The 24,874-nt window shown below is 37.7% G+C and overlaps 1 protein-coding gene across 5 annotated transcripts; it reads left to right on the plus strand.

Annotated features, from left to right (window-relative positions):
* The first annotated feature begins 12 nt into the window (after positions 1-12).
* FERRY3 (FERRY endosomal RAB5 effector complex subunit 3) lies at positions 13-23,316 on the plus strand. 5 transcript variants are annotated; one of them, XM_074872024.1, is made up of 15 exons: positions 13-153; positions 1,064-1,176; positions 1,768-1,962; positions 2,236-2,381; positions 3,787-3,968; positions 5,679-5,778; positions 5,873-5,994; positions 8,221-8,327; positions 9,099-9,296; positions 12,680-12,808; positions 13,939-14,007; positions 15,631-15,833; positions 20,742-20,799; positions 22,001-22,068; positions 23,065-23,316. In XM_074872024.1, the coding sequence occupies exons 3-15, from the start codon at positions 1,785-1,787 to the stop codon at positions 23,155-23,157; spliced, it is 1,653 nt and encodes a 550-aa protein (XP_074728125.1). In that variant the 5' UTR covers positions 13-153; positions 1,064-1,176; positions 1,768-1,784; the 3' UTR covers positions 23,158-23,316. The 5 variants fall into 5 exon arrangements, with proteins under 5 accessions (XP_074728125.1, XP_074728128.1, XP_074728127.1 ...); XM_074872027.1 differs by having other exon boundaries at positions 12,680-12,787; XM_074872026.1 differs by lacking the exon at positions 13-153 and adding an exon at positions 195-212.
* The last annotated feature ends 1,558 nt before the right edge of the window (positions 23,317-24,874 follow it).

Raw genomic sequence — 24,874 nt, forward strand, 5'->3', positions numbered from 1 at the left:
GGCCCGGCACGGCACATTCGCCACAAAGCGGGCGGGTGTCGAATCTGCGGCTCCGGAGCCGAAGGTTCTAACGGGGAGGCGGGAACCGCCCGGCGTCGCCGCCTTCCTCAGCGGCTGGTCCCCAGCCCCCTCGCCTGCCCGCCCGGGGCCCAGGTGAGCGAAGAGGGAGGAGGACACCGCTCCCGCGCTTCATGGCTGGGGAAGAGGCTCCGGTCCGTGTGGGCGCTGCCTCTTCCGAGCTGAGGGGCTGTGTTTACCCCGGGGTTTTGGAGCCTTCCCGGGGAGGGGGGGGATAAAGGTGGATGGGACCGTGCAGGCCCTTCCCTGCCGCCGCCAGCTTTACTTCTGCTTTTTCAGTAAGGGGTGCTAACTGGCTCTTAGGAAGTATTTCTTTCCAGAAAGGGTTGTTGGGCGGTGGAACGGGCTGCCCAGGGAGGTGGTGGAGTCCCCATCCCTGGAGGGGTTGAAGAGTCGGGTTGACCCAGCGCTGAGGGATCTGGTGGAGTTGAGAAGGGTCAGTGTGAGGTTAATGGTTGGACTGGAGGATCTTCAAGGTCTTTTCCAACCTCTATGATTCTGTAACGTTGCCTCTCTTGGAGTGGGCCACCGGTCTGGCACCCCAGAGCCTGCGGTGGGGCTGTGGGGGGGCACAGGCTCCGGTTTGGCGCTTTCTGCTGCGGCACAGCGGCTGCTCGGCTGTACTGGGGTCAGAGTCGGCGGCTGTCACCTCGTCTCGCCCTTTTCCTCCCCACTAAACCTTGTTTTGTCGGGGAGTAGCAGAAAGACGTTCGTCAGTTTTGTATTTCGAAGTGGTGCCGTTTAAATCCCTCTCTGTGACGGGCCAGGAGAGCGGTTCGGTTTAGCTTTGGTTGCCCTGAGATTTTTTTTGTTACCATGAAGTGATTTGAAACCGATTTGCTTAATCCGTTTCCAACAGGTAGGTTTGTTCACCACAAAAAACCCAGACCAAAAAACTATAAACTGGTCCCATGAATTTTGCTGTAGAAAATACACTTGTTTTTCCTTCTGTTTTCTGCATTTCTTTTTGGATTGTGGTTTTTAGCACTGGGGAGATTTCAGCTGCAGTAATGTTTCCAGCTTTGCCGGTAATATTCCAAAAAGAGGAATGTAAATGAGTAGGAGGAGCCCTCACGGAGGGAAAAACTACTGACACAGGTATGTGCTCTCATCCCATAGACAGTTCTCTTGCTTTTCTTTTGGCTCATTTTTGATGGTATTATTAAAAAATAATTACAATCTGTCCTAAAGCAAATTACAAAATGATAAAATAAGCTTTTTCTGAAAATTATTTCTCCCCACCCCCCCCCCCCCCCTCAGTCTACCACTGCAGAAAGGAGGAAATAAAATCCTAATGAGCTGTGAAGAATTTCAGATTTTGAGATGTGTGGCAGCAGTTGTGGGGTCTCAGTTAAAGTTTGCTATTTACGAGGATTCTTTCTGTCCTGGTTCTGCCTTTAAGTCAGGAGGCTTGTACTGTAATTTGTAAGAGTAATTACCCAAAGTCATATACTGATACACTCAGTTAGAATTTAGAAGCATTCAGTGTTTTGGAAACTGATCTTTATGCTTCAGTTCCAACCTATGTATTTGGAAGTCAGAATGGAGATGAGTATCTATGAACAATTTGGGGGTTTAAGTTTTCTTGCCAGAAGCTGTTAATTGTTAACAAAGCCATGTTTTTAGTTATCATTTTTTACTTATGACTTTGCAAGAACGTAACTCGTGTTATTTTCATTTCTAATGCAGGAAATCAACTCAAGAAGATGAAGCCTAATAAAGGAAAGATCTGCACTAGGGAGAGAGACTATGTGTACAAATTCAATGCTGGAAATCAACACTTAGTGCTTACTGTGCCTCTCAAATTCCCTGTGCAAGAGAATATTAGTCATTTGCACGGACGTCTAATGCTTCTGCACAATCTGCCATGCTTTATAGAAAATGGTAAATTGATTTCTTAAATTAGTGTCGTATACTGATGTCCACAAGCATCTTACAACCTGCTTTAAGAAACCAGAATAAGCGTATTTACTAAAACAGTCTTAAAAAAAAATTTTAAAACAGCAAAACATTAAATAAAATTACTGTCAGTACTAGCAAGTAAGGTGCCCAAATAACAGGTTTTCAGAAAAACGTTATTTGTATGTTTCCTAGATGATTACTGATACTTCCACTGACATGTTTTGTTGATGGACCGTTCTCTTCTTGTTATAATAGACCTGAAGCAATCTCTTAATAAGTTCATAGAAGAGGAAACTATAAAAGATTATGATAGAGAAGCTGAAATAGCTCTGGAAGCAGTGAAATCAGGAAAAATAGACATAAACCAGCTGGCAGATACTTGGGCTAAAGCTTATAAAGAGGTAAGATTAAGGCCGAAGAGTTAATATTCAGGACTTGCTTTGTGAGAGTGCGTGTGCATGTACAGACAGAATCACATCTGTGAAGAGGCAAAATGACACTAAAATTCACTTTTACTGATCAATTCTTACAATTTTTTCTTTTTATCTGAACGTGATCAGTAAGTCTTCATTGTACAAGTTGCCAGTCAGGTTTTTCCGGGATTTACTAGAGTCAAATGATACAAAATCGAGAGGTAAATAGCTAGTGATATTCAGACAGGAATAGACATAAGGGTTGTAGTGTATTAGAATCAAAGCAAGAGATAGTAAAGTGGTACTCTTACCCTAAATGTGAGTAATAGCAATGAAGATTCTAAAGAGAAAGTGTATAGTTGGTAGAGACTTTTCCGCTCATTTCCTGAATTCACGTGACTGTTTTATGTTACTTAATGTTGCTGAGGCTTTAGCTGGAGTAACGAATCCGGTTTTGCATGAGATCTTCAAAATAGAGACATGTGAAAGAACTGAAGGGGTCCTAGCAAAGAGAAAAAAAGAACAACAAACTGCAGCATTTGAGGAAAAATTTGTAGGAATTTGCTTATCATGGAATATAGAAGAATATTGTGAAAAATTCCAAAACATATGTCTGTTATAAAGAGAACTGGAAGCAGATCATCTGCCTTAATGAATGTCAACAAAATGAGTTTAACTTAACCCTTAAGAAGCAAAAAATCTGTGTTGGGGGAGCATGGGAATGTGATAAAACACAGGAAGAGTTTACAATCTTCTGTGCTAGTGGTTTCTATGAATAGGTTAGCCTGAGCACAAGGGTTAGGATTAGATTATTTAGATTATTAACCTATACTTCAATGATACAATCTCAATTTGTCTGCTGAATCTGGTGGGAATGACTGCAAATGTAAGGACTGTTTCAGTATAAAGGGGCTTGCAAAACTGGCATCTCTGGGCCGTTCTTTGGTCAGTAAAAATGGCTTTTCTTCAATCAGTGTTGCTGATCAAATTCTAATGACATCGGAGGTTAGTCATCCTTTCTAGCAAAGCATTTTTGTTTGCACAGCTGGTATTTTGGGCCCTATCTAAAATTAATCAATTGCAAACATTGTTGTAGATATTATTATGCTTTCCAAGTTGGTGATGGCTGAAAATTGGTAATTCCTCACTGTAGCCAACACCTGAATGTTTTTGCTGTTAGTTGCTTTGAAGGAGAAAGAATACGGGAAGGGAGAAAATGTTAAAGCTGAAGTAGAATACAGAAAGCTCAAATTAGATAATCACAAAGATAATTCATGTATGTTGAAGGTTGTGCAACAGTGTGCATGCCCAGCTGGATTTGCACCACCATTATGAGGGATCCTTATATGTCCTAAAACGTACCATATGCTTTAAAATCTCTTATAATTTTTAGACAACGTTAGAATATGCAAAACCTGAAGAAACCAGCTGGGATGAAGATTTTGCAGATGTTTATCATGATCTGATACATTCTCCAGCTTCTGAAATGCTGTTAAACCTGGAACACAATTATTTTGTTAGTATCTCAGAATTAATAAGTGAAAGAGATGTGGAATTGAAAAAACTACGTGAAAGGTATTCCTTTTTTTTCTTTTTTTTCCCCTTATCTTATTAAAGAGGGGTGCATGCCACTGGGTGTATACTCATGGGACAACGTGTGTCAACTTGTATTTATCTGTGTAAGCCCTATTTCAGTTTTAGATTTCCCTCATTAAAGTTATGTAATACTTATCAATACTTATCAATACTTATTGTTACCGTCAGCTATCTTATATTCTCCTCAGTCACTGAAAAAAATAAAAGCTAGGGCCATCAAAGTAATACAAGGTTTGATTTCCATTGTTCTATCCACGTTGGAAGTGGTATATAGCAATGTGAAGTGCTTAGGATATCTAGAAAATGAAGTACATGTATGTACCATGTTTTGCCTTTGTTATGATGTAATTTAAATGAAAAACTGGAAATTCTGTGGAGGGAAAAGATGAGCAAAAAAACTTGAACTAACTTTAAATCAGAAACTTGAATTTGAAATTTAGGAAAGTCTATGTGGGATCCTGAGTTTCCGAATAAGCGTGAATAGCTGCAGGTGGCTGCTTTGCCCACAAGAGGGAACACATACAATGCGGATTTTTCTTTCCTCTTTTTTTCTTTTTTTTTTTCTAGGGAGACTAGGTTAAGGAAGACGAATGCACACAAATACAGATATAGCATAGATACTAAATACTGTAGATGCTTGCAAGGTGCCAGAATATTCTAAGTAGGTCTGGTTTAGCATTCTAAGTGACAATATTCCTCTTGAATTGTGTGTGTTTAAGCTTGCATTATACAATGCGTATCTGTTTATATAGTTTCTTCTAGACTGAATCATACATATTTCTAATTTGGGGATAAATGTTGCCAGTAATGTTAGCAATGCTTTTTGTTGCTTATCGACTCTTCTCAAGTATGCACATAGGAGAAAGAGCACTTAATCCTAAAAGCAGTAATGTTGTAGAGCTCTGGTGTGCTGTAGCTGTATAATTGACTCCAGTGGAATTTAACATATCAATCTGTTATAATCAAGAAACTCCATATGTTGGTGGCAGCTGAGGCTCTCCCAGATGAGCGTAGGTGTTGTTCTGTTTACACAGGAGCTGACTTGGAATCCCTGACCCTCAACTCAAATTTGTTTTGTGGGTATTCACTGCTAAATCCGTGCTAGGGTAAATCGAATGTGAAAGGGCTGAATGTGAAAGACTAAATGAAGCCAGGGATTAAGAAGACTAAGGAGGGACTAGGTGTTGGTTGAACTGATGATAGCAGGGCAGTCCTTTAACTCCAGGTCCCCTTGTTGAATGTAGTTTGATCTGGAAGCTCATCTTACTGTGAAAAATAGGTGTGTTTAGCCTCCTTCCTGGTGTTTACCTGTCTGCATCAGCTGTGATCGGGGCGGGAGGAAAGCAAGGGACTGAGTAGGTACATTTCAAAAACTCTCCTACTGATAAGGATAGTGGAGTGCTATATTAGAGTACCCAGAGATACTGTTGTACCTTCTTTTGAATAAATGTGAGGGCAGACTTCAAACGTACAAATGCCAATTCCAAAATGAGCAGATGGACAAAGTACTGCACGTCATATCTTCCAGCTGTGTGTTCAGTTGTACCTCTGCTTTGTGATGAGCATTGACCAGCTGCCTGATAGAGCTGATCATTGTATCAGTAACGGTATCAACAACAATGGGTGTTCTTCTACCAGTGTTTTTTGAAAGTGTTGCTTGTTGTAAATCTACATTTGCTTCTCTTTCAGACAAGGAGCTGAAATGGATAAGGTGATGCAGGAGCTAGGGAAATCGCTAACAGACCAAGATGTAAATTCGTTGGCAGCTCAGCATTTTGAATCTCAGCAGGTAAACTAAGTTCAGTGCACTAGAATACATCATGCAAATAATTGTCTTAAAAAGAAAACACAAAACACTCAAATTATCACTGTCATATTGATAGGATTTGGAGAACAAATGGACCAATGAATTAAAACAGTCTACTGCTATCCAGAAGCAGGAATATCAGGAGTGGGTGATAAAGCTTCACCAGGACCTAAAGAATCCCAACAACAGCTCAGTCAGGTATTTAATTCCTCTGCAATGCTTGCTTCCATCTGTAGTAGTTCAAAGTAATTGCTTTTGTATAATCTTTATTTCAGATTAGCCATTTAAACAGGATAATCAAAGCAAATCAAAGGCAAATAAACCATCATAATTAAATATTTATATTTTTAGGAGTTTCTTCATTGTGTAATGTTGTAACCTTTCTGTACCAGAAAGTGTTGTAATGCATTAAAACTACAACTTGAGCTGAATGGAGTTTTCTCCTATTTTGCCTTTACAATGTCTGTCTTTAACACCATTTCACAAGGCTTTCTGTCACCACTTAAGGATGTTCTGCAGAATACCTTTAGCTTAATAAATGGTAACAGTGTAGCATATTTTGGATTAATAAACGTCTCTTTTTTTTTTTTTTTTTTTGTTTTGCTTTATGTATACATCACTGGACAGTCAAAAAAAAAAGTAATTTTTTAGTGTGAATGCTTGTGGTGAGAATGAAAAACTTTCTCACTGAGGAAATTGCAGGGAACTCCAGAATTTGTAACTTGGGGAGATCCTTATTTTTTATAATTAGTAACCAGCAGCTTTGCTACTCGTAGGAAAATAGAAGAAGTAAAACCTGATGCTTTCTCATGCCTCGCATTAGTAGAAGAGCCTGTCTGAGTAGATTTAGGTGGATGCAGTAAGGAATTTATGGGAAATGCAACACCTTTGAACCAAGTGGATGCCAGTGATGAGGAGACAGGCATGGATCATAATGCGTGAAATACTTCATCACTTTCTCTTAAGTGTTTCCTTTTGGGATAAGGAAGACGAGTGTATGGAACATGAGGGAAGATAGAGAGGAGGGGGAGTATATTGGAAGATGATGCCGTATGTTTAGATTTCTCACTACTTTTCTCAGGACTCAGGTTCTCAGGTTAGTCTCAGAACGCCTTAGAACTGCCTAGCTCACACTGCTGCAGTAGTGACAGTCTGCTCAATCTCTAAACCCAATCCTAAAATATTTTTCCACACAATTTTCATGTTAGCTTTGTTGATTATTTCCATGAGGCTTTAAAGATAGTGAAATTACAAAGGCTATTCATATTTACCACTGTCAACCTCTTCCCATGTTCTGGCCTTCTACTCCTGTGAAATAAGACCAAGGTGAAGTTGCTTAGAGCTGAAAGCTAGCAAAAATGGACTGCTAAAAGTCCAGAGGCAAGGACCTCTGAGAAAGGGTGAGGATGTTTTGGCTTCATAATCTTGGATGCTTATAACAGATGTGAAGTGGTAGTATTTTAATCGTTGTACTCGCATACAGTAGCAAAAAGTGTGATCCCTCAGCTTGTGTTGAGTCCTGAAAACTATAGGTCCCTAACGCATTTGAAAATAATGCACAGGAAGTCTAAAGCAGGGCGACTAGAAGCTCAAAGAGAGAGAGAAAGATAAAATGTGTGTGTTACACACATATATAGACATAAAAGATACTTATACATATATATATACACAGACATATATATCTTTATGCATCTACTTCCTTTTATGGGTTTGTGTGTATATATATATATATGTTTATTAATAGTGTATCTTGGTTCTACCTCTTTGTTAAGCATTTTCAATTAGTGAAATTGCTTGTGAGTTCATAAAACACCTTTGAAGATTAGGCACTTTGAAAATAAAGACAAACTTTTCATTTAATGCAGAAACAAATTGGAGAGATGTTCATGTAGCAGAAACAGTACTTATTATATCCCTTACTACCAGATAGTTGAATTTAGGAAAAAAAATTAAAACAGGTATCTGAAACATTTCCTTCTTGTTTGAACACTGGAGCATTTGATTTGGCTTTTTTTAATCTCCCATTTTGTGTGGGGAAAAAAGAAATGTTTTATCTAATAACTTCATAATTAAGGCTTTGTCTATTACAAATAGGCTGAGAAGTCTTTTTTTTTTTCCTTTTATTGCTATGTTCTTGTTATAACTAGGTATTGTGATTTATTTTTATTTCTCAATCTCAGAATGCTTTACAAATGAGCTAGGTAATGTAAATCTAACAGTGGAGTCTACTCTTCCTGCTGGTGTGCTCCTGGGGTCTTGTGTGCCAGAAAGGTAAAACCTCAGCTGAGTGGAGTTCAGTCAGATAGGTTTAGTTTCTTGGTTTCCACAGACTAGCCGAGAAAACTTTGGATAGCTGTCACAAAATATTATTGGTCTTGAACAAAAATCAGGATAAACTTTTCAGTACGTTTCTCGTTATTTCAGTGATGAAATTAAGGTTCAGCCCAGCCAGCTGAGAGAATCTGTAGAAGGAAATGGAAGAATTTATGACGAGCAAAGGCTGTTAGAAGAAAGTTTTACTATTCACTTGGGTAAGTAAACTAACACCAAAACCAAACATAATAACAGATGCTAATAAATAATGTATCTAAACCATGTATTATTTATAGTATTTAACTGTCAACATATATAATATATACAGTTTGTAATTGTTTTGTATCTGTTCTTTACATTTGTAAGAGAAGTACAGTATGGTATAAACTGTATCAAACAGTATGTAGCTACCAGAAATATACTTAATGGAAAACATTCTAGAAGCAAGTTTTTATCCACGCTAGTAAGGTGACTAGTGTAGAAAGGCACACTAACATCAAAACATATAGTAGTTAAAAATTATATTTTAACTTTTCTTATGATTGGTAAGAACATGTGGGTATTAAATTCAATTCCCACAATCAATTAACAGAAAATAGATACTTAAAATTTTTAATTTTAGTTTATGCAATATAGATACTTAAAATTTTTACTTTTTGTTTATGCAATAGAAATTTCTTGTTGTCTGTTTTGACTGCATTAGTATTTCATCTATAGCCTTATAATGAGGAACAAGGCTCACTTCTGGTATAGACAAGCCTTGCTTTGTGACAGCATGTGGAAAATATTGCATTTTTGGTCTTTGTAAATTGCTGATATGTATGTAAAACTGAATGTACAATTAAGAACTTTCTTTGAGTGTTATTGATTGTATTTCCCTTAGGTCTTTTTCACAAAACTTAGGGGAGCACTTTGATCCCTTGCATTTTAATAACAGTCCTGACTTTCCTCTTTTACTGTATGTATTAAATCATTTATATTCCATACAGGAGCTCAGTTGAAGACCATGCATAACTTGAGATTACTGAGAGCTGATATGCTGGACTTCTGCAAACATAAGCGCAATCATCGAAGTGGAGTAAAACTTCACAGACTTCAAACTGCAATGTCTCTCTATTCAACTTCTCTCTGTGGCCTGGTTTTGTTGGTAGATAACCGTATCAGTTCATATAGTGGCATCAAAAGAGGTGAGTCCTCTAATGGGGTATATCGTGTCAGTGAAAACAAATGTCACTTAAAAACTTGCTGTCTTCTCTCACAAAAAATATTCCCTGTAAAAGTAAAATTTACTGGAGACCCTAATGTTTTGGACATGGTATTGCAAAAGGGTAACAGATGCAAAGAGAGATCTGGATAAGGGTGGGGGACAGAGTTGTGCTCTGATATGCTGTTATCTCTCATCTCCTCCCTAGGTTTTGTGTTTGAGTAAGGAACATGTTAGAGTGAACACTTCAATGTTGTTTTCCCTCCCTTTGACTTACTCTCTAATGTCAGATTAGCATCCTGAAACCTGTTTGCAAAGATGAAAGTGAAATACGCTAGGATTCGAAGTTGATAATTAAGTTTACAAAATTACCATGTGCTTTAGATATCTGCAGTGCTATGAATTCCATCAAAAAAGAACAATAGGAATATTACTTGCCTACTCCTGGAAACCTTGATTAGTAGCCATTTTAAGTGCCTGTCTTTTTGAGTAACTGGACACTACGAAGGTGTGCTGTATCAAGGCTTACCAATGAAACGTGTTCATTCCTGTGCCACTTTTGGTCACGGAGGCTTTCTCTGAACCACATTATTGAATTTCCCAGCTTCCTCTTGAAGTTTAATACCAAAATATTTACACCTGAAGTGTCTTTTTGACTGAAGCCAGTATTACTTGTCATTATTCTAGCATGCTGTAAAAAAAAAATAGACTTTGATGGTTGATATTATCTTAAAACAGCATGGAATCAGGCTTGTAGTAAGAAGGAAAGGGAAGTGTACCAGTAAAAATTGCAGTTGCATTTGTGCCGTTCACGGTTTCCAAGTTAATTCTGACAGTATTATTTCATATCTGTACTCATTTTCAGTTACTTTTTTTTACTGCTTAAATATTTAAATTAATAACAAATAGAGAAGATTTGGTTTTATGCTAAACCTTAGGTGGTAAGAGAAGATGGACATTTAAGTAATACCCTTAAACACAAAATTGCATCTTCTAGCCACCAGTTAGATCTTGCAGCCACAGCAGAGGGGAAAATAGGGACTGTATCACAATCTGTAAAATATAATCCTAAATAAATTTTGATTTGAGTTCTGAAGAGACTTTGGCAGACTTAACTCTGGGAAAGTTCCACAGCTGTCTGCACCACCGTTCTTTTTAAAAATGTTGCAGAAATTAATGTGTCTCATGTCTCAGCATCTCTGACCTAGTCGGATATATTAGTTAAAACCATTAGCAAATGTCTGGTTGTACTGAGACCCCAAACCACTATGGGCGGCAACTGAGGTTTGGGCACTTTTTTTTTTTTTTTTAAATCCACTCTGTGGTGACAGTGGTAGCTTCTGGCAGAAGAGCAGTAATAAACACCTTTTGAGAGGAGACTTATTAAACTGTTAAAGCTGTTTGTTGCAAGAGCACTAGCCAGAACCATTTCTCCTTCCTAAAAGGCTCTTCAAGAAATAAATGCACCAGGGGGTTCAAAGGTTTATAAAATCTTCTATAGAAGACCTTTAAATAATACGTTGATGCTATTGTTTAAATAGTGAGGTTGTGGCTTGCACAGTCTAAATTTCTGGATTACAAAGGTGCAGTAACAATTTTCTGCTTCCATTTTAAAGCTGGCAAAAAATACAAACCTAATAGCCTTTATTTTGTGATGGGCTAGGAGCTCCCTCAAACCTGTGAGATTTTCAGAGGTAGTTGAAGTAAATGAGCTTCATGTGAGCACGCTATTTATCCAAACATTTTACACTGTTTTGATCAACACCACCAATCACTTGGCAGGCACTAAACGGAGGTACAAAGTCCTGCAGCTTGCTTGGTTGACTTTGTTTAGCTGTATCCTGAGGAAGCTTAGGAATGTGCTTCATTTAGTGCATTTTGTTCCTTCTGTTGTGTCTGGCAAATATTTTGATGTTGCACCTTTGGTAAATCCAAAATGGTTCCATTTGTCTCCAAAATTCAGGATGTATGTGAGGTATTTGCAAGACTGAAAACCAATACTGCAATGTTTTCTGTGTTTCTTACAAAGTGTAAATGGCAACTAGTAAAACGTACCTTTGAAATTGGGTTTGGGCACATCTCTAGAAAACAGCCTTGAACAGAAAGTTGAACTTATTTGTGAACTTTCAGCATGCTAGTTCCATTCAGACTGTTTTTTCTAAGCTAGAAGAATAGTTTCTTCATATACATTATATTTATGCATTGCCTAGCTCAAGTCTCTTATATTAGGACTTTGTAAGGCTACTGTGACTCAGGTTTTGAGTAGGTGTAGCACACTCACACACATGATAAACTAAATTAACTTTAAAATTAAAATACAAAAGATTTTTCAGTTGTTTGTTTCAAATAAAATGTCTTGTGACCTTATTTTATCTTGATACACACAGAAGACACAGTCTTTTGGAATATGAGCTTCTTCCTTCCTTGGTTTTGGACACTGGAATTTAATAAAGCCTTCTGAAAATATGTTTTATGATGGAAACTTCATGTAAAAAGATAAAATACATTAAGATTATCGTGTCTACCCTGCCTGTTCCTGTTGCAGCCTGTTCACAGGAGTATGCAGTGCTCTCCAGATAGGCAGAGTACATTAAGAACTTTAAGGAGGACTAGAGCAGGTACCTCAAAGTGGGAAGTAAGTAGCAATTGCTTAGTATAGTCCAGCCCCTTGCTAATAGCTTGTTTTGGCTCCCAGTGACTTCCTTGGAGAGATGGCTGGACATCAGGAGAAGCAGCTTAGAATACCAGTCACAGAGGCAGTATGTTACGATCCTAACTATAAGATTTCCAAGTCTGCCATAATACTTGCTTATCAGGAAAAGGAACTCTTTTCAGCTGATGACACTTTTCTTTAGCTTTCAGAACTGTGTTTTGCGAACTAAAAGGAAAGAACTGTAATTCCAGCCTTCCAGATAACGCTATTTACAAAGTTCATTAATAGCTCTGATATTTCAAAACAAACTGGAATGCTGTTGTTGCTGTTGGAAGTATCTATTATGCATGTTTTGATAAAGTATCACAGGTTGAAGGGCTGTTAGTAGTAAGACATAATTTTTAAAGCACAATTGCATTTAATGCACATATATTATCGCTGTTATTTTGGGGTTTTTTTTGGTCTGGGTGGTTTTGTTTGAAGAGCAGCAACACTCAAGGTTACTTTTTTCACCAAGCAATTCATTTCTTTCAAAAAGTGTTTTGTCTCCGCCATAAATTTTTTAGAATTTAGAGAGGAGTACAGCAGGGCCTTGTTTGGTTTTGGGGGGGGTTGCCTTTGTAACTGACCTTGCTTGAACAGTAGAGCAGAATTATGTAATGTTGCTAAGCACAGCCTTATGACGTGGATTTTAATCTTATTTTTTTTCCTAGATTTTGCAACTGTTTGCCAAGAATGTACGGATTTCCATTTTCCTGGAATTCAAGAACAGCTTGAAATTGTCCAGAAGGTTGTACTTAAGGCCAGAGCACAGCGTAGCAGTAAGTCGAAAAGACATCATGGTCAGTGACAACCAAAATTACTTTCCTTGAAATAGAATAGTGGTCAGCTGAATGTTTATGCTTATGGACAAGTTGATTTCACTTTTTTCTTCAGTTACCTGATCTGTAAAATGGAATGGTTGAGTTTATTGATAAACTCTGAGAATTCTGCATTAAATTCTCTCTTCACAGACAACATGTTCACATGATGTCTCTGCTGCCATAACAGACATAGCTTACCAAAAAGAAAAAAGTATAAGTCCTTAGGTTCTGATCAGACTTTACAGCCTGGGAAGCATATAGTGCCATTGTGCTTTTCTCAGCAATTTAAACTGCCTGTAGCAGCACAGGCTTTCATATGACTTGACTTTTTTTATTTCTATTTGAATATGAAGCTTTAAAAACTGCAGAAGAGGAGTTATGACTTCTTCCCTTCCTTAAAAGTGACTGCTAAAAGCTGAATAATAAATTGACTAAATGTGTATACTTTTTAGTGCTAACTAAATCCTTGTGAATGGTTTACTTTGCAGTTATATTTACAAATGGCTGTGAAATTATCTGACCACATGGTGTTAAGGCAGTACTTGTACATCATGAAACTTTGTTTTTCTTGCAGAGAACTACTTATGTGATTTAAATACGTTGGTAACATGAATAGATTTGTAAGAGTACGTAGAGAAACAAATTTTCTTAGGAACCTGCGTATTGCTGTAGTCTTGAGAAAAATTCTGAAAGCTGTTTTTATACTGTGAATTTATGTAAATCTCTTTAAAATTTTTCATGTCATACTAGGAACAAATTTGTTTTAAATAGTTACATTGTTTAAAAAACAATAGCAAGATACTATGTAGTTGTGGGTGTAATTTGGAATGCTTAGTGTTATGTCTGAGAATATTGTGGGGTTTTTTGTCCAGATGAAGAGGTATCGTAGGATGATTGAGTAAGGAAGTTAATGATTTGAGGTAGGATTTGGTTCAGTGTCTACTGAAGACAGCAAAAACACTTCCTGTGTATCCCTCTGCTTTTTGGGGGTCTTTATGGTAACTTTATGTAAAAATTCAAGCCAGGTATCATCTGTACATCAGACTTTCATGCCAAAGTGTAATTAATAGATGATACGTTTAATATTTGTGTTATGTATTTATATACAGAAAACAAAAGTAGTGGAAATGAAGATAAATTGAAGAATATTGAACGAAACCAGTCAAATATTTTGCCGGGTGAGTTCTGTTGCATTCTCCCCCTCTTCTTAAAGCAAATTGTGTTTTATAGATGCACATTTTTAGCTCTAAAGTCAGAACATAAATTATAATTATAACTAAACCCAGGTTGACCTCAATCAGAGGAGAAGGATGTTCTTGTGGCTAAGGCAGAGAACTGGGTGTCAGGACATCTGGTTTCTATTCCCAGCTTTGCCATTGCATCATGTGACTTGGGGCAAATCACTTAACTTCTCTATGCCTAAAATCTCTTTTCAGAATTTGAGTGTGAAAAAAAAAAATAATCTCTGAGGATCTTGGGTAAAGGTGAAACTTAAATACTAGCAACTAATTTTATTTATGAAAATAATTATCAGTATGTCACTGTGATACAGCAAAGCATTTTAGAATGTATTTTTTAACTTTGAGAATGTACAGATCCATTCCTCTCAAAGAGGAAGTATCTTCTGTGATATATACTGTGTATACTGTGATACAGTATACTGTGTATACAGTATATACTGTGATTTTTAATAAGGAGAGCTTCTGTGGAATTTGAAGATGAATACACAGTCAGAGAGGGGAGGAGTTAAATCCATACAACCCATGGTTGAATAAGAGTGCTTCTTAAAACTGATTTCATGATTGTCTTAGATCTTGTTAGTGTAAGCGGATTATAAATCAACTTGGGTCCTTAACAGATAAATCCACGTGAATCTTGTGGCAGTGGCTTGTGTGTTACTACTCTTAGATGGTCAGTGCTGGGGATTACCACCTCCTTAGCAGTCATCAGACAGGAGTGCATACCCGTTCTTCAGCTGTCCCAGTATGAAGGTAGTATTTTCACTTAAATGACCAGTGAGAATAGGTTTGAAGAACGATGTTTCTCTGTTGATGGAAGCAGTAGGGGTGTTGCATCCCTGCTTTTCTGTTGACTCTGCTATAGACTTGATCTCCAGCGGAAAGGTGAGATGGAGAGACCTGCATTTCACTGCCCCTTACTCTTTCTCTACCTTTGATAAACAAATACCAAGTTTAAAAATAACCCTGACAAGGTGTCTTGGTAACTTTTTGCAAATAACTCAGTAACTGTTCTTTCCATTACTATGAATTACTTTAAATTCTAATGATCACTGATACCTTTGTCCTATCTCACTTGTTATGTAACCCGCTATCTTTTTCCACAGACTTTTTGCATCCTTTATTTTAACCCATCCATTTTTGGTATTTCCGCCTCCCACATCTGTCTGCAATTCAGTGCTTACATTATGTATTTTGAGTATTACACCTCCTCTGTGTTTGTTTTTCTGTTTCGTGCTATATATAGATCACATCCGCCTGTACCAGCACTGTTATGTCTTATTACACCAGGTGTCCATGATGCCAGTGAAACCCATCAAAGCAGGAAAGTGAGTGTAGGATGAATGTAAAACAATGATATTCCAAGAAATTTTAGATCAGTTGGTTTCTAACTTCTTTTTTCTCCTTATGTATGTGTTCTGATTTATGTGTTCTGATCTCTGTTGTATATTTGTATTTGCCTTTTTGTCTTAACTGACCCTATCCTTACATTGCCTAACAATTGTATTTCAGTACAGATCACTACTGTGATATCTTGCCTTCTTGGTTTATATTATTCTGTAGGAGAATTCTACATCACACGCCATTCAAATCTTTCTGAAATTCATGTTGCCTTTCACCTCTGTGTGGATGATAATGTAAGATCTGGTAACGTAACAGCTCGGGATCCTGCTATCATGGGACTCAGAAACATTCTGAAAGTTTGCTGCACACATGACATTACTACCATTAGTATTCCTCTCCTATTGGTGCACGATATGTCAGAAGTAAGTAAATGTAAAGATTTTGTTTGTTTTTCATCTTCTAGGATGCAACAAAAGTGATTTTTCAAAGGGTGTGTTTCATGCTGGTTTAAGCTAAATGGGACCATTTATCCCAATCACATGCTCCTGCCACATCAGTGTGCTGGTACTCGTATCTATAGGGTGACCCAAATTAAGGAACTGAACCAGTTAAAAACATTTCAGCCAGCTGAATCACTTTTGGTTGTTTATTCCCACCCCTCATTTTGGACGCTTCACTTCCTTGGTCCAGCTCGTTGTGCAGTTGTACAAGTATTAATGAAAGATAGAACTACATACCTGGAAGTCTTCTGGCAACAGCTCTTGCTTAGAAACTATACCTTAAAAACTATACTACTGATGTAACAGTGATACCAGCTCCCCAGTTTTAATTGTTGCTAGCTAGAAAACCTTAAAACTAAGTTTAATCAGCAGCAGAACTAGCAAAGCTTGGCTTAGAGTTCTGTATCCCTAAAAAAACCACTCTTTATCACCTCAGCCCTGCGCAGCAGCAACCACATTTCACCTTTGCTCTGAACTTTTTCACTGCCTAATCACTTGCATCCTTATAAATTTCTGCCCTGTTTCCTCTTTTAAGTCCCCCATATATCAGCTGGCCAAGAAGCAGCATATTGCTGAGGTGCTTCCTAGCTACAAGTGTGCTTGCTTGTTGTGCTGACCTTTTGAATTCTCTTCTTCAGTGGGATGCCGGTGTAGAGCTTGTCTCTTACTCCACTGTAACATTTCACAGTGCATAGTAATTTAATACCATTGGCAACCTCTTTCCTCTGTCACAGCTGGCTCACAAGATACTAGCAGAAAAGAAAAGGGGTAGGGAGGCAGGGAGAGAAGTGGTGAACAGGCAGTATAGCTACGTGCCTCACCTCCCTAGGAGGTGAAAATTCTCTAAACTTAAAGAAATGAGAAAAATAAGATAATGCTGACATTACTGATACCCTTACATGCATAATTATGGTCTATTGTGGGTTTTTTTAAAATAACCCTTTGATTTTTGACTTGTAAATTTCAATACGGCCCTTCCTTCTTTGAAAGTGCCCAGCTCGTAGCAAGACAAAGGCTCCCCAGTGTATTACCTTTAACAGTGACTTTTTTTTATAACAGAATTTGATTGGAACACAGTGTAGAAGTGGTCCCCTTTTGCAAGATCAGGGTCTGTTTTTCTGAAAGTGCAAGCAGTGCAAGAGTTAAAAATATCCAATAATGAAGCTTCCAAAAGATGGATTTCCATACATAAAAGTAGACTTTTAGGAACAGGTGATATTATTTCTGAGATTTTTTTCGTCTCTGATATCAAGACCTATTTTGGGCAGAGATGGAAGTAATCAACTTGCAGCACGGCAGCCAGGCTTACTCATAGGGCCCAGTTAACCATGTTTCGTAAACGTATTCATCTTTTTTCTTAATCAAGTTGCCATCTGACTATATTCACCTTGCTAGTTTTAGCTTTCATTTACATATCTGTGTTTTAAAATACAAATAAAGCACAAGACCAAGTGTTCGAGGTGCTTTGAGAGTGTGGTGTTGCTTGGATGTATGAAACTGAAGAATTTTCTTCTTGCTTAGCACTGGATTCTTAAAAGATCCTAGTGAAACGATTTACCTCTTATGTTAAGCTTTAAGTCTTTGCAGAGTGAGCAGAAAGTGCTTGTATGAAAAGTTTATGTTTAGCCAAAGCTGCACTGTGTGAATTGCATTAGCAGCATCGCTTATTACAGTGCTTTGCAGCTGGCTGACCTGATTTGAAACACACAAATATGTAACTTGTTGTTGAGGGAAAAGTGAATAATAACAGATTTCTGAAAGTTAACCTGAACTTGGTGCCTTCAGCAGCCCCAGTTTTAAATCTGCATTTACCACCTACATAAAAACATTTTTGTAAAGTGGTTAACCAGGAGCACAGCTGCAGAGATGTTTGCATGCTTCACTGTGACAGGCATTCATCATGAGTTTTCTGTGTTTTTCCCAAAGGTTTTCTTCTCTTATGGAAGGAAGAGTTTATAACCTCACAGAAGTAATGAGTGTATCAGTCTCAATGAAGCCATTACATTTTGTTACTATTTCTATGAAAAAAAAAGTAGGAATTCCATTTTCCTTAGTTTTTCTTATGGCGAGAACAACAAAACCAGATTTCTCTATTCTGATCATTAAGTTAAATGAAGGAAAGAAACTGGGTTTGATACTTGAGAAAGGCAAAAGCAGACAAGTTCAAATTCAGGACAACGGAGGCGTTACTGTCTGATCACTGTTCTGAATCTAATAGAAACTGGGGAGCGAAATGGCTCTAATAGCATGGCATCGCTAAAATTGCCAGAGCTGGCACACTTCCTTCATAGTTTCAACGTAGGAGCCGTTGCTCCTGTCCACACAGCAACACAGAAAAATGTGACTCTTCAGGGATTTCAGGCAGCTGCCTCTGTTACCATAAGTTAAGACAAAAATGTTTTGGAGAGAAGTAGAAGTGAAGGGAGTATAAGCTCTGTAACAAATATTTATGAACGGGGTTTATGTATATAGAGAGATTATCAGTGAGTGTATTTACCTCAAATATTTCTCATCTGAGTTTCCTGCCTTTAAATGTACAGCAGCTCATACAGTGTTTAGGATATGCATAGATGTGCCTCGAGTAAACAACTTGCTAATTCTTAATAAAATTAACCGCTGAAATTTGGTTCCATATCTTCATCCCACAAGACATTATTGTTTTCATTACCTGGTTATGACATGGTTCTGCAAAGGTGTAAGCCCTTAGCTTTACAAAAACAGCCCCATGTAGCGAGTGTGTCACAAATAAAAAGGTTTGCAGCATATCCTTCTAATCAATGAAGCTGACCTCCCCCCCTCCTTTTTTTTTTTAATTCAGAGGAAAGCTTAATTTGACAACAAATCATTGCATCCTAAAAAAGGAGCGTGGTGTGGTCTCTGCTAGTCAACAAAACCAAAAGTCCCAGGTGGTTTTTTTACTTGCTTGGATGCTATTAACCAAAACTCACTATGGTGATGGGGTGTTTGCCTTTGTTTTTGGCCCTATCCCCTGCACTGTATTTTGAATTGGTACTTAACCTGATCCTTCATCATTTCCACAACTGTTACTTAGTTTGCATATAGAGAAAAATCCTGATAACATGGCCAAATCATGAGAATGTACTTTTTTAAAGATGGGTTACAATTTAATCACTACTGTGTCATTTTCAGTTCTTGTGGCTTGCATGGAGTGACATTCTGGATTCAACCTGTTATTTCCCTGAGTGCCCACAAGATTTAACATCTATGTTCCTCTGAAATAGTCCAAGGAATAGTGTCATATCCTGCTGGTTTGATCAGGCCTTTTAAGGCTTAGTTCCCTTTATTGATTACGCAAGGTACTCCTGAGTTGCTTTCAGAGCAACAGGACCTTTCTTTCTAGACACTTGGTGGTTTTTTTTTTCACCAAAGCCAAAACAGGGATCAAAACTAACAATAAACACCTACATTATTTGTGGCAGAAAGTACACGTAGGCAGATAAATTATAAGAAAGAGCAAGTATTTCTTCCAGAAAGAAAATTAAAAAAAAAAATTGTCCAGCATGTGTTGTCTACCCTAAAAGCAGTGTCTATTGATGCAGTGATTTACATAATGAAAGAAAGTTTTCTGAAAAGATATTTCTAGCTTATGCTGGTTTTAGCATATTATGTATTTTGGGGATGGCAGGAGATACCCCCACCTATGTAGGAACTTTGACTGTCAGTAGTTGTTTAATGCGGCCACGTGCAGTATGCTGTTGCTGTGTTATCAGTTGGCATTCTTAGATAACCTTGCTTCTCCAATAACTTTTTTTTAATCCTGAAATTAAGCTCTTTGATAATGACAAGATTGCACAGTGTTTGACACTGCAAAATAAAGTCTGGCTTTACTGAATAGAGAATTATATAGCGCTTAAATTTGTAAAAGTACATAGAATGATAAATTTGTTTCTGCATTTATATTCCTGTATTCAGACTAGAAAGTGCTCATTTTCCATGTTGAAGAGTATATCAGAACAAATAGGTACTATTTTCTTTGAGAAGTGTTTACAGTGACAGTCATTCTGTCTCTGACTTGGAATATTCATCTTGATATAATTCACTTTGTAGCATATAGCCAAAGGATGTTCAATGTACAAAAGCATTTAAACTGTTAAATTTTTTAGACCAGTGGTTATAGCCATATCTTAAGATTAAACCACTGTTTTCATATCCCATCTTGGTATTTAACTTTAGGTAAGGATTTGCTGTCTGTTTATATCTGAAACGCCTCCATCAAATGAAGATGGGTTTTGTTTGTTTTAACAGTTAACATAAGTGCATCTTTAGGGGAGAAAGGCTTCTTCCAGTTCCAGTATTAGAGAGGTTTTTCCTGAAGGCAGCAGGTGTGCCAACAAACCTTAACCAGAATCATCAAGAATAGCTAGGAATCATCAGTTACTGCCGTTAAGATGTGGTCACGAGCCTATGTTTGGCTAGCTGAAACACAAATGTGACTTACCCATTGGATAGTATACATTTTTCTGAAGCTCCCCAGGGGAATTCAATAACCCTGTTTCCAATGACATTAATAAGATTGTCAACAGTGTTTTTGTTCAACACCTCAGCTTAAAAATGTATAGATTGTTCTGACACTGGGCTCTCCTACCAATAAGCAGTGGCAGTGCTTTTATGGTCACCTATAAAGTAGCTACCACCTGCATAGAATACTCTGGAAAACTGCATCCCTCTTCATGGCCTGTAATGCTGCTTGAGTACCTGCTGGGAAAATGGGGTTCTGTGGCAAAAATGTATTATTCTTATTAACTTCCCTGCTACTCTTGTTGGTTAGATCCATTGGGCACTGAGGCTTTTCATTTATTCTTTTTTCAGGAAATGACCATTCCATGGTGCTTGAAGAGGGCAGAGCTTGTGTTCAAGTGCGTCAAAGGTACAATGCTTCAGCTGGGGCTTTTTGTGTTGCATTTGGTGACATCCAGCCTTAGCTGAGACTGTATATTTTCCAAGAAAAAGGTGTTTTTCAATAATTTATTGTTTGTTAAAACCTACACTTATATTTTCTCTTTTTAAAATTATTAACTGTCATACCAGGAAATAGTCTCAGACACTTAGAGACTAAAAGTGTTTTGAAAGTATCTTTACAACTTAAACATAGACAGCAGAAGAAAAAGCCCTTACTGCAGCTTTGAGTAGTCTCTGAAGGAAGGTAAGAGCTGGTGGTTCTCTACAGTATAATTTTCAGTCTCTTTTGTATTTTGGTTGCTTCAGACAATGAGGACTCTGTGCATTTTTCCAAGAGTAGTTTATACCCTAATTCATTTCTTTGCTGGAAAGTCCTCATGATTCAACTTGGTTTTCTGTCTTTGCAAGTGGTGTTATTACTTACTGCATTCTTGTGTGCTGCACTTAAATACCTGAACCGGTCATTTAGAGTATTTAAAATGTTAGTAGTGTTGATGTTCTTTCCACCACCTGCTTGACGAACTTCTTCCTGTCGTGACCTTAAGTAATTCACAATGGAGTATCATCCACGTATCCACTTTCATTAAATCTTTATTTGTATCTTTACTTGCTATGAGTGTGTTCCTGTGGACCCTGTAGTTCATTAGTAAGGAAAAGTTAGCATAAAAATGCTGTACCGTAACTTGAGCAATAAATGAGCACTGAGCTTTTTCCATGTAAGTAGGTCCAGGTAGTTTCTGTTGCTGCCAGATTGTCAGTGTACTTTTGGCAACAGGCTTGTACTCATTCATGTGGATGTGGTCACATCAGAGCTAAAGGAAAGAGCTATTTCTCAGTGAAAGCAAGCCATTGAAAGGACTTGTAACACGCATATTTGGAGAAACCTCTCGCTTCTGCTGGCTGGCACTGTGATGTACAGTAGGACTGCTTATCCTGCTCTCCAGGGGTATATTGATTTTTCTCCATAACTCCTCACTAGTTTTTTCCAGTTAAAGCAGATTTCGGTCGTGAGATTGGCCAAGTCTGATTTAATTGTGATTTAACTGCCTTAACTAAGGATGTCGTTAAAATCCTAATTGTATGTGAAAACTTCCTCGCTGCTTGACAACGGTGTAATTGGCAGGGAAGATTGCATAGGTTATGCATATAATATGAATGCTGGTTTTTAGGTTTCATGATGGAAATGGCCTCGTGGGATGGAGGAATTTCTCGGACTGTACAGTTCTTGGTACCACAGGTAGGTTAAACCAAGTTCATATCCAGCCTAGTTGGAACAAGAAGTTAAGTGTCAGCAGATCTAGTTTTGATTTCTTTGCTATGCCCTGCTCCTTTTCTGTGAGCTTAAATTATTCAGTGTGGGTTTGGTTCCTTGCCTATAAAACAGTAATAAGAGGGGTTTATATTTTTGGATGCCCTGTAGTATCTTCTGATTTCAAACTGGGATGTTCACCTTTACGAGCGGTGAATACATCATCTTCTCACAAGATACATTTTTGCTATTTACTCTGAAGAGATGGACTAACCTTGTGTTATTTAAGTTTAGGTGTTCACTAGTCATATTGTCTAACAACTTGGAAAGTTGCAATGCAATGAGTTCAGTCATGCTTCCACAAAGTCATTAATGACTCCAGGTATTTGAAGTTAATTGTAATTAAGATTCTGAAATTATTTAATTCGGAGTTCTGACTGATTTTTCAGAAACAGGAAGTTTTCCAAAGGGGGCCAGCACTAAGTTTTATTTGTTCTAAAAAGTGGTACTGGAAGTAACATAAAAATCAGAGTTATATTAGGGAAGAAGTAACATGTATTTCTTGAAGGTAGTAAACTGCTGAGCAAGAAGGAAGGCAAGAATAAAATAAGTACTGAAGTTGAATCTAATCCTGGAATTTGGAGAGCAGGAGTCCTGTAGATAACAAACAGCACTGTCCTGCTTGTGCTAGGCAGAAATAATCAATTACTGGGATAAGAAGTCTACTGGAAACAGATATGTCACATAAATAAACAAGCAGTATTTTTAGGTCAATCTTTACCTTTTGATAGAATTAAATAGAATTATAACACATAGTTTGAAAATGATCTTCGTGGTCATCTGAAAAACAGCAATTCTCTTAAATGTTAAGAAACAAAGTTGAGAGAGACTTGGTTCTTCCAAACTACAGCGAAAAGCCAAAGCTTACTGGTATGTTTTTTGGGGGGGGGTTGTTGTGGTTTGTTGTTTTTTTTTTTTTTCCAGACAATTTCTGAGGAAATGTTTTACCAACTGAGTAATATGCTTCCACAAATCTTCAGAGTGTCCTCTACATTGACTCTGACCTCTAAACACTGAATTTTGTGCAGCAGTAAGATGTATCCTGTTGACAGAGGATGAGATTACAGAGATTCTGGACTGGAATGTCTCTCTTTCTGAGGGATGATGACCCTGCAGTGACATTTGTTGCAATTTCAAGAATCATGTCGTCGTAATAAAGGATAAATGCTGTCTGTACTTGTGTGTTAGCAGTTGATTTTTGCCTCTTGTTTCATTCAACCCTGTATTAATGTTGAATTCCTCACCTATATCTGAAAGACACTCAATGTAAGTTATTGTATGTAATCTACCAAAATATATAGGTGATTTTCATATTTAAGTAGTAGGAATAAGAGTTTATGGTTGGAATAGGCTTCAGGTTGTTGAGATTCACTGAATTTGCTCACTGACACTTATGAATATATGAACAACGTCAGCTGTCGTCTCAGAGTAATTCTGACATAAGTTGCCACATTTGTCTTTCCAGTGTCACAATGACCACAAAATAAAATGTATTACTGCCTCATTTTACTCTTACAGAATGAAAGACATGAAATGACCATTTAACCTGCTGCATTTTGTAAATCATGGAAGTATTTAAAAAAAAAAAAAAATCAAAATAACATACCTGTGACAATAATCAGAATTTTTCATTATTATTTCTTCCTTTTTTTAAAGTATGTTAACTTTTTCCTTTATTTCAAGATTTCATATTGACAAGTCTGTCACATGAACAACTTTATAGGAGCACTATAGTCTTCTGGACTCTGTTGTACAGGTCTGTTTTGCTGCTTATTAATGTTTTATGACTAAACAATCTAATCAGAAATGCCGAGGAGACAGCTCAAGATGCAACTGTGACATTTCTTGGGACAAACTTGAATCCAGTCAAAAAAAAAAATTTAACAAAAGCCCCCAGGCCCTGCCTCCCTGTGATGGGGACAGGGGGAGGTTGGGAACTGCTTTTCCCCCATCTTGACCAGACAAACTTTTTGAACTGAGCTGTGGCCCCAGGCAGCTGGAAGCAATCCTTCCGTGCAGGGACTGGCCACGGGGAAAGCCCCGTCTCAAACTGGGACTCTGGGGGCTGCAGCGAAGCAGCTGGGGGTGGTGAAGGTCCCGGGTGACTTTCTGAACTCCACAGTCCTGTTTTGCAGGAAGCACGGGGATCCTGGCAGAGCTGGCTCTGAGTCTGAAATCACTTTCCATGCATTGCTGAAATTCTGCCCTTTGAAAATTGGAGATCCTGGAGGCCACATAAAACCCAAATTATTTTCTATTTTCATTGTGATTTTATTAAAAAAATAATATTTAGTTTGTTAAATGTGAAGATTGCAAAGCTCTTTTCTGGGGAAACGGCATAATTCAAAATTCTCAGAGAATCATATTTAATATTAAATTTAAAATAATTTAAATTATTAAAATTAATAATGTTGTTAATCTGTTCATGTTATTTATAAAGTCACTATATAATTAATGAACTCTTAGCTTAGTATTTTTATTGAGTCCTGCATGCTGTACAGAAGCCATGTCAGTGACCTAGCAAACATCTATTGCTGAACTGTCAAATGCTTTCTTTTCCTCTGCCAGCAGCTTCTAAAGAAGAATCATGCAAGTATTGTGACCTAATTTGGTGTTCTAGAAAAGAAGGATGTAAATTCATCTAGAAGGAGCTGGATTAATCCTGTTCAAGCTCATTTTACATCGCTGGCCTTCAGCTGAAATCAAACTCTGGTCCCAGAAAAGCAAGTGCTGT

This window comes from Strix uralensis, chromosome 5 (assembly GCF_047716275.1).
Source record: "Strix uralensis isolate ZFMK-TIS-50842 chromosome 5, bStrUra1, whole genome shotgun sequence".
Classification (NCBI taxonomy): Eukaryota; Metazoa; Chordata; class Aves; order Strigiformes; family Strigidae; genus Strix; species Strix uralensis.

Bases quoted from the DNA above. Each gene is read 5' to 3' on its own strand.
- FERRY3 (XM_074872024.1), top strand. From the start codon at position 1,785: ATGAAGCCTAATAAAGGAAAGATCTGCACTAGGGAGAGAGACTATGTG. The intron at 3,969-5,678 runs GTATTCCTTTTT...CTTCTCTTTCAG, and splicing joins TTGAAAAAACTACGTGAAAG to ACAAGGAGCTGAAATGGATA. The intron at 15,834-20,741 runs GTAAGTAAATGT...TTCTTTTTTCAG, and splicing joins TGGTGCACGATATGTCAGAA to GAAATGACCATTCCATGGTG.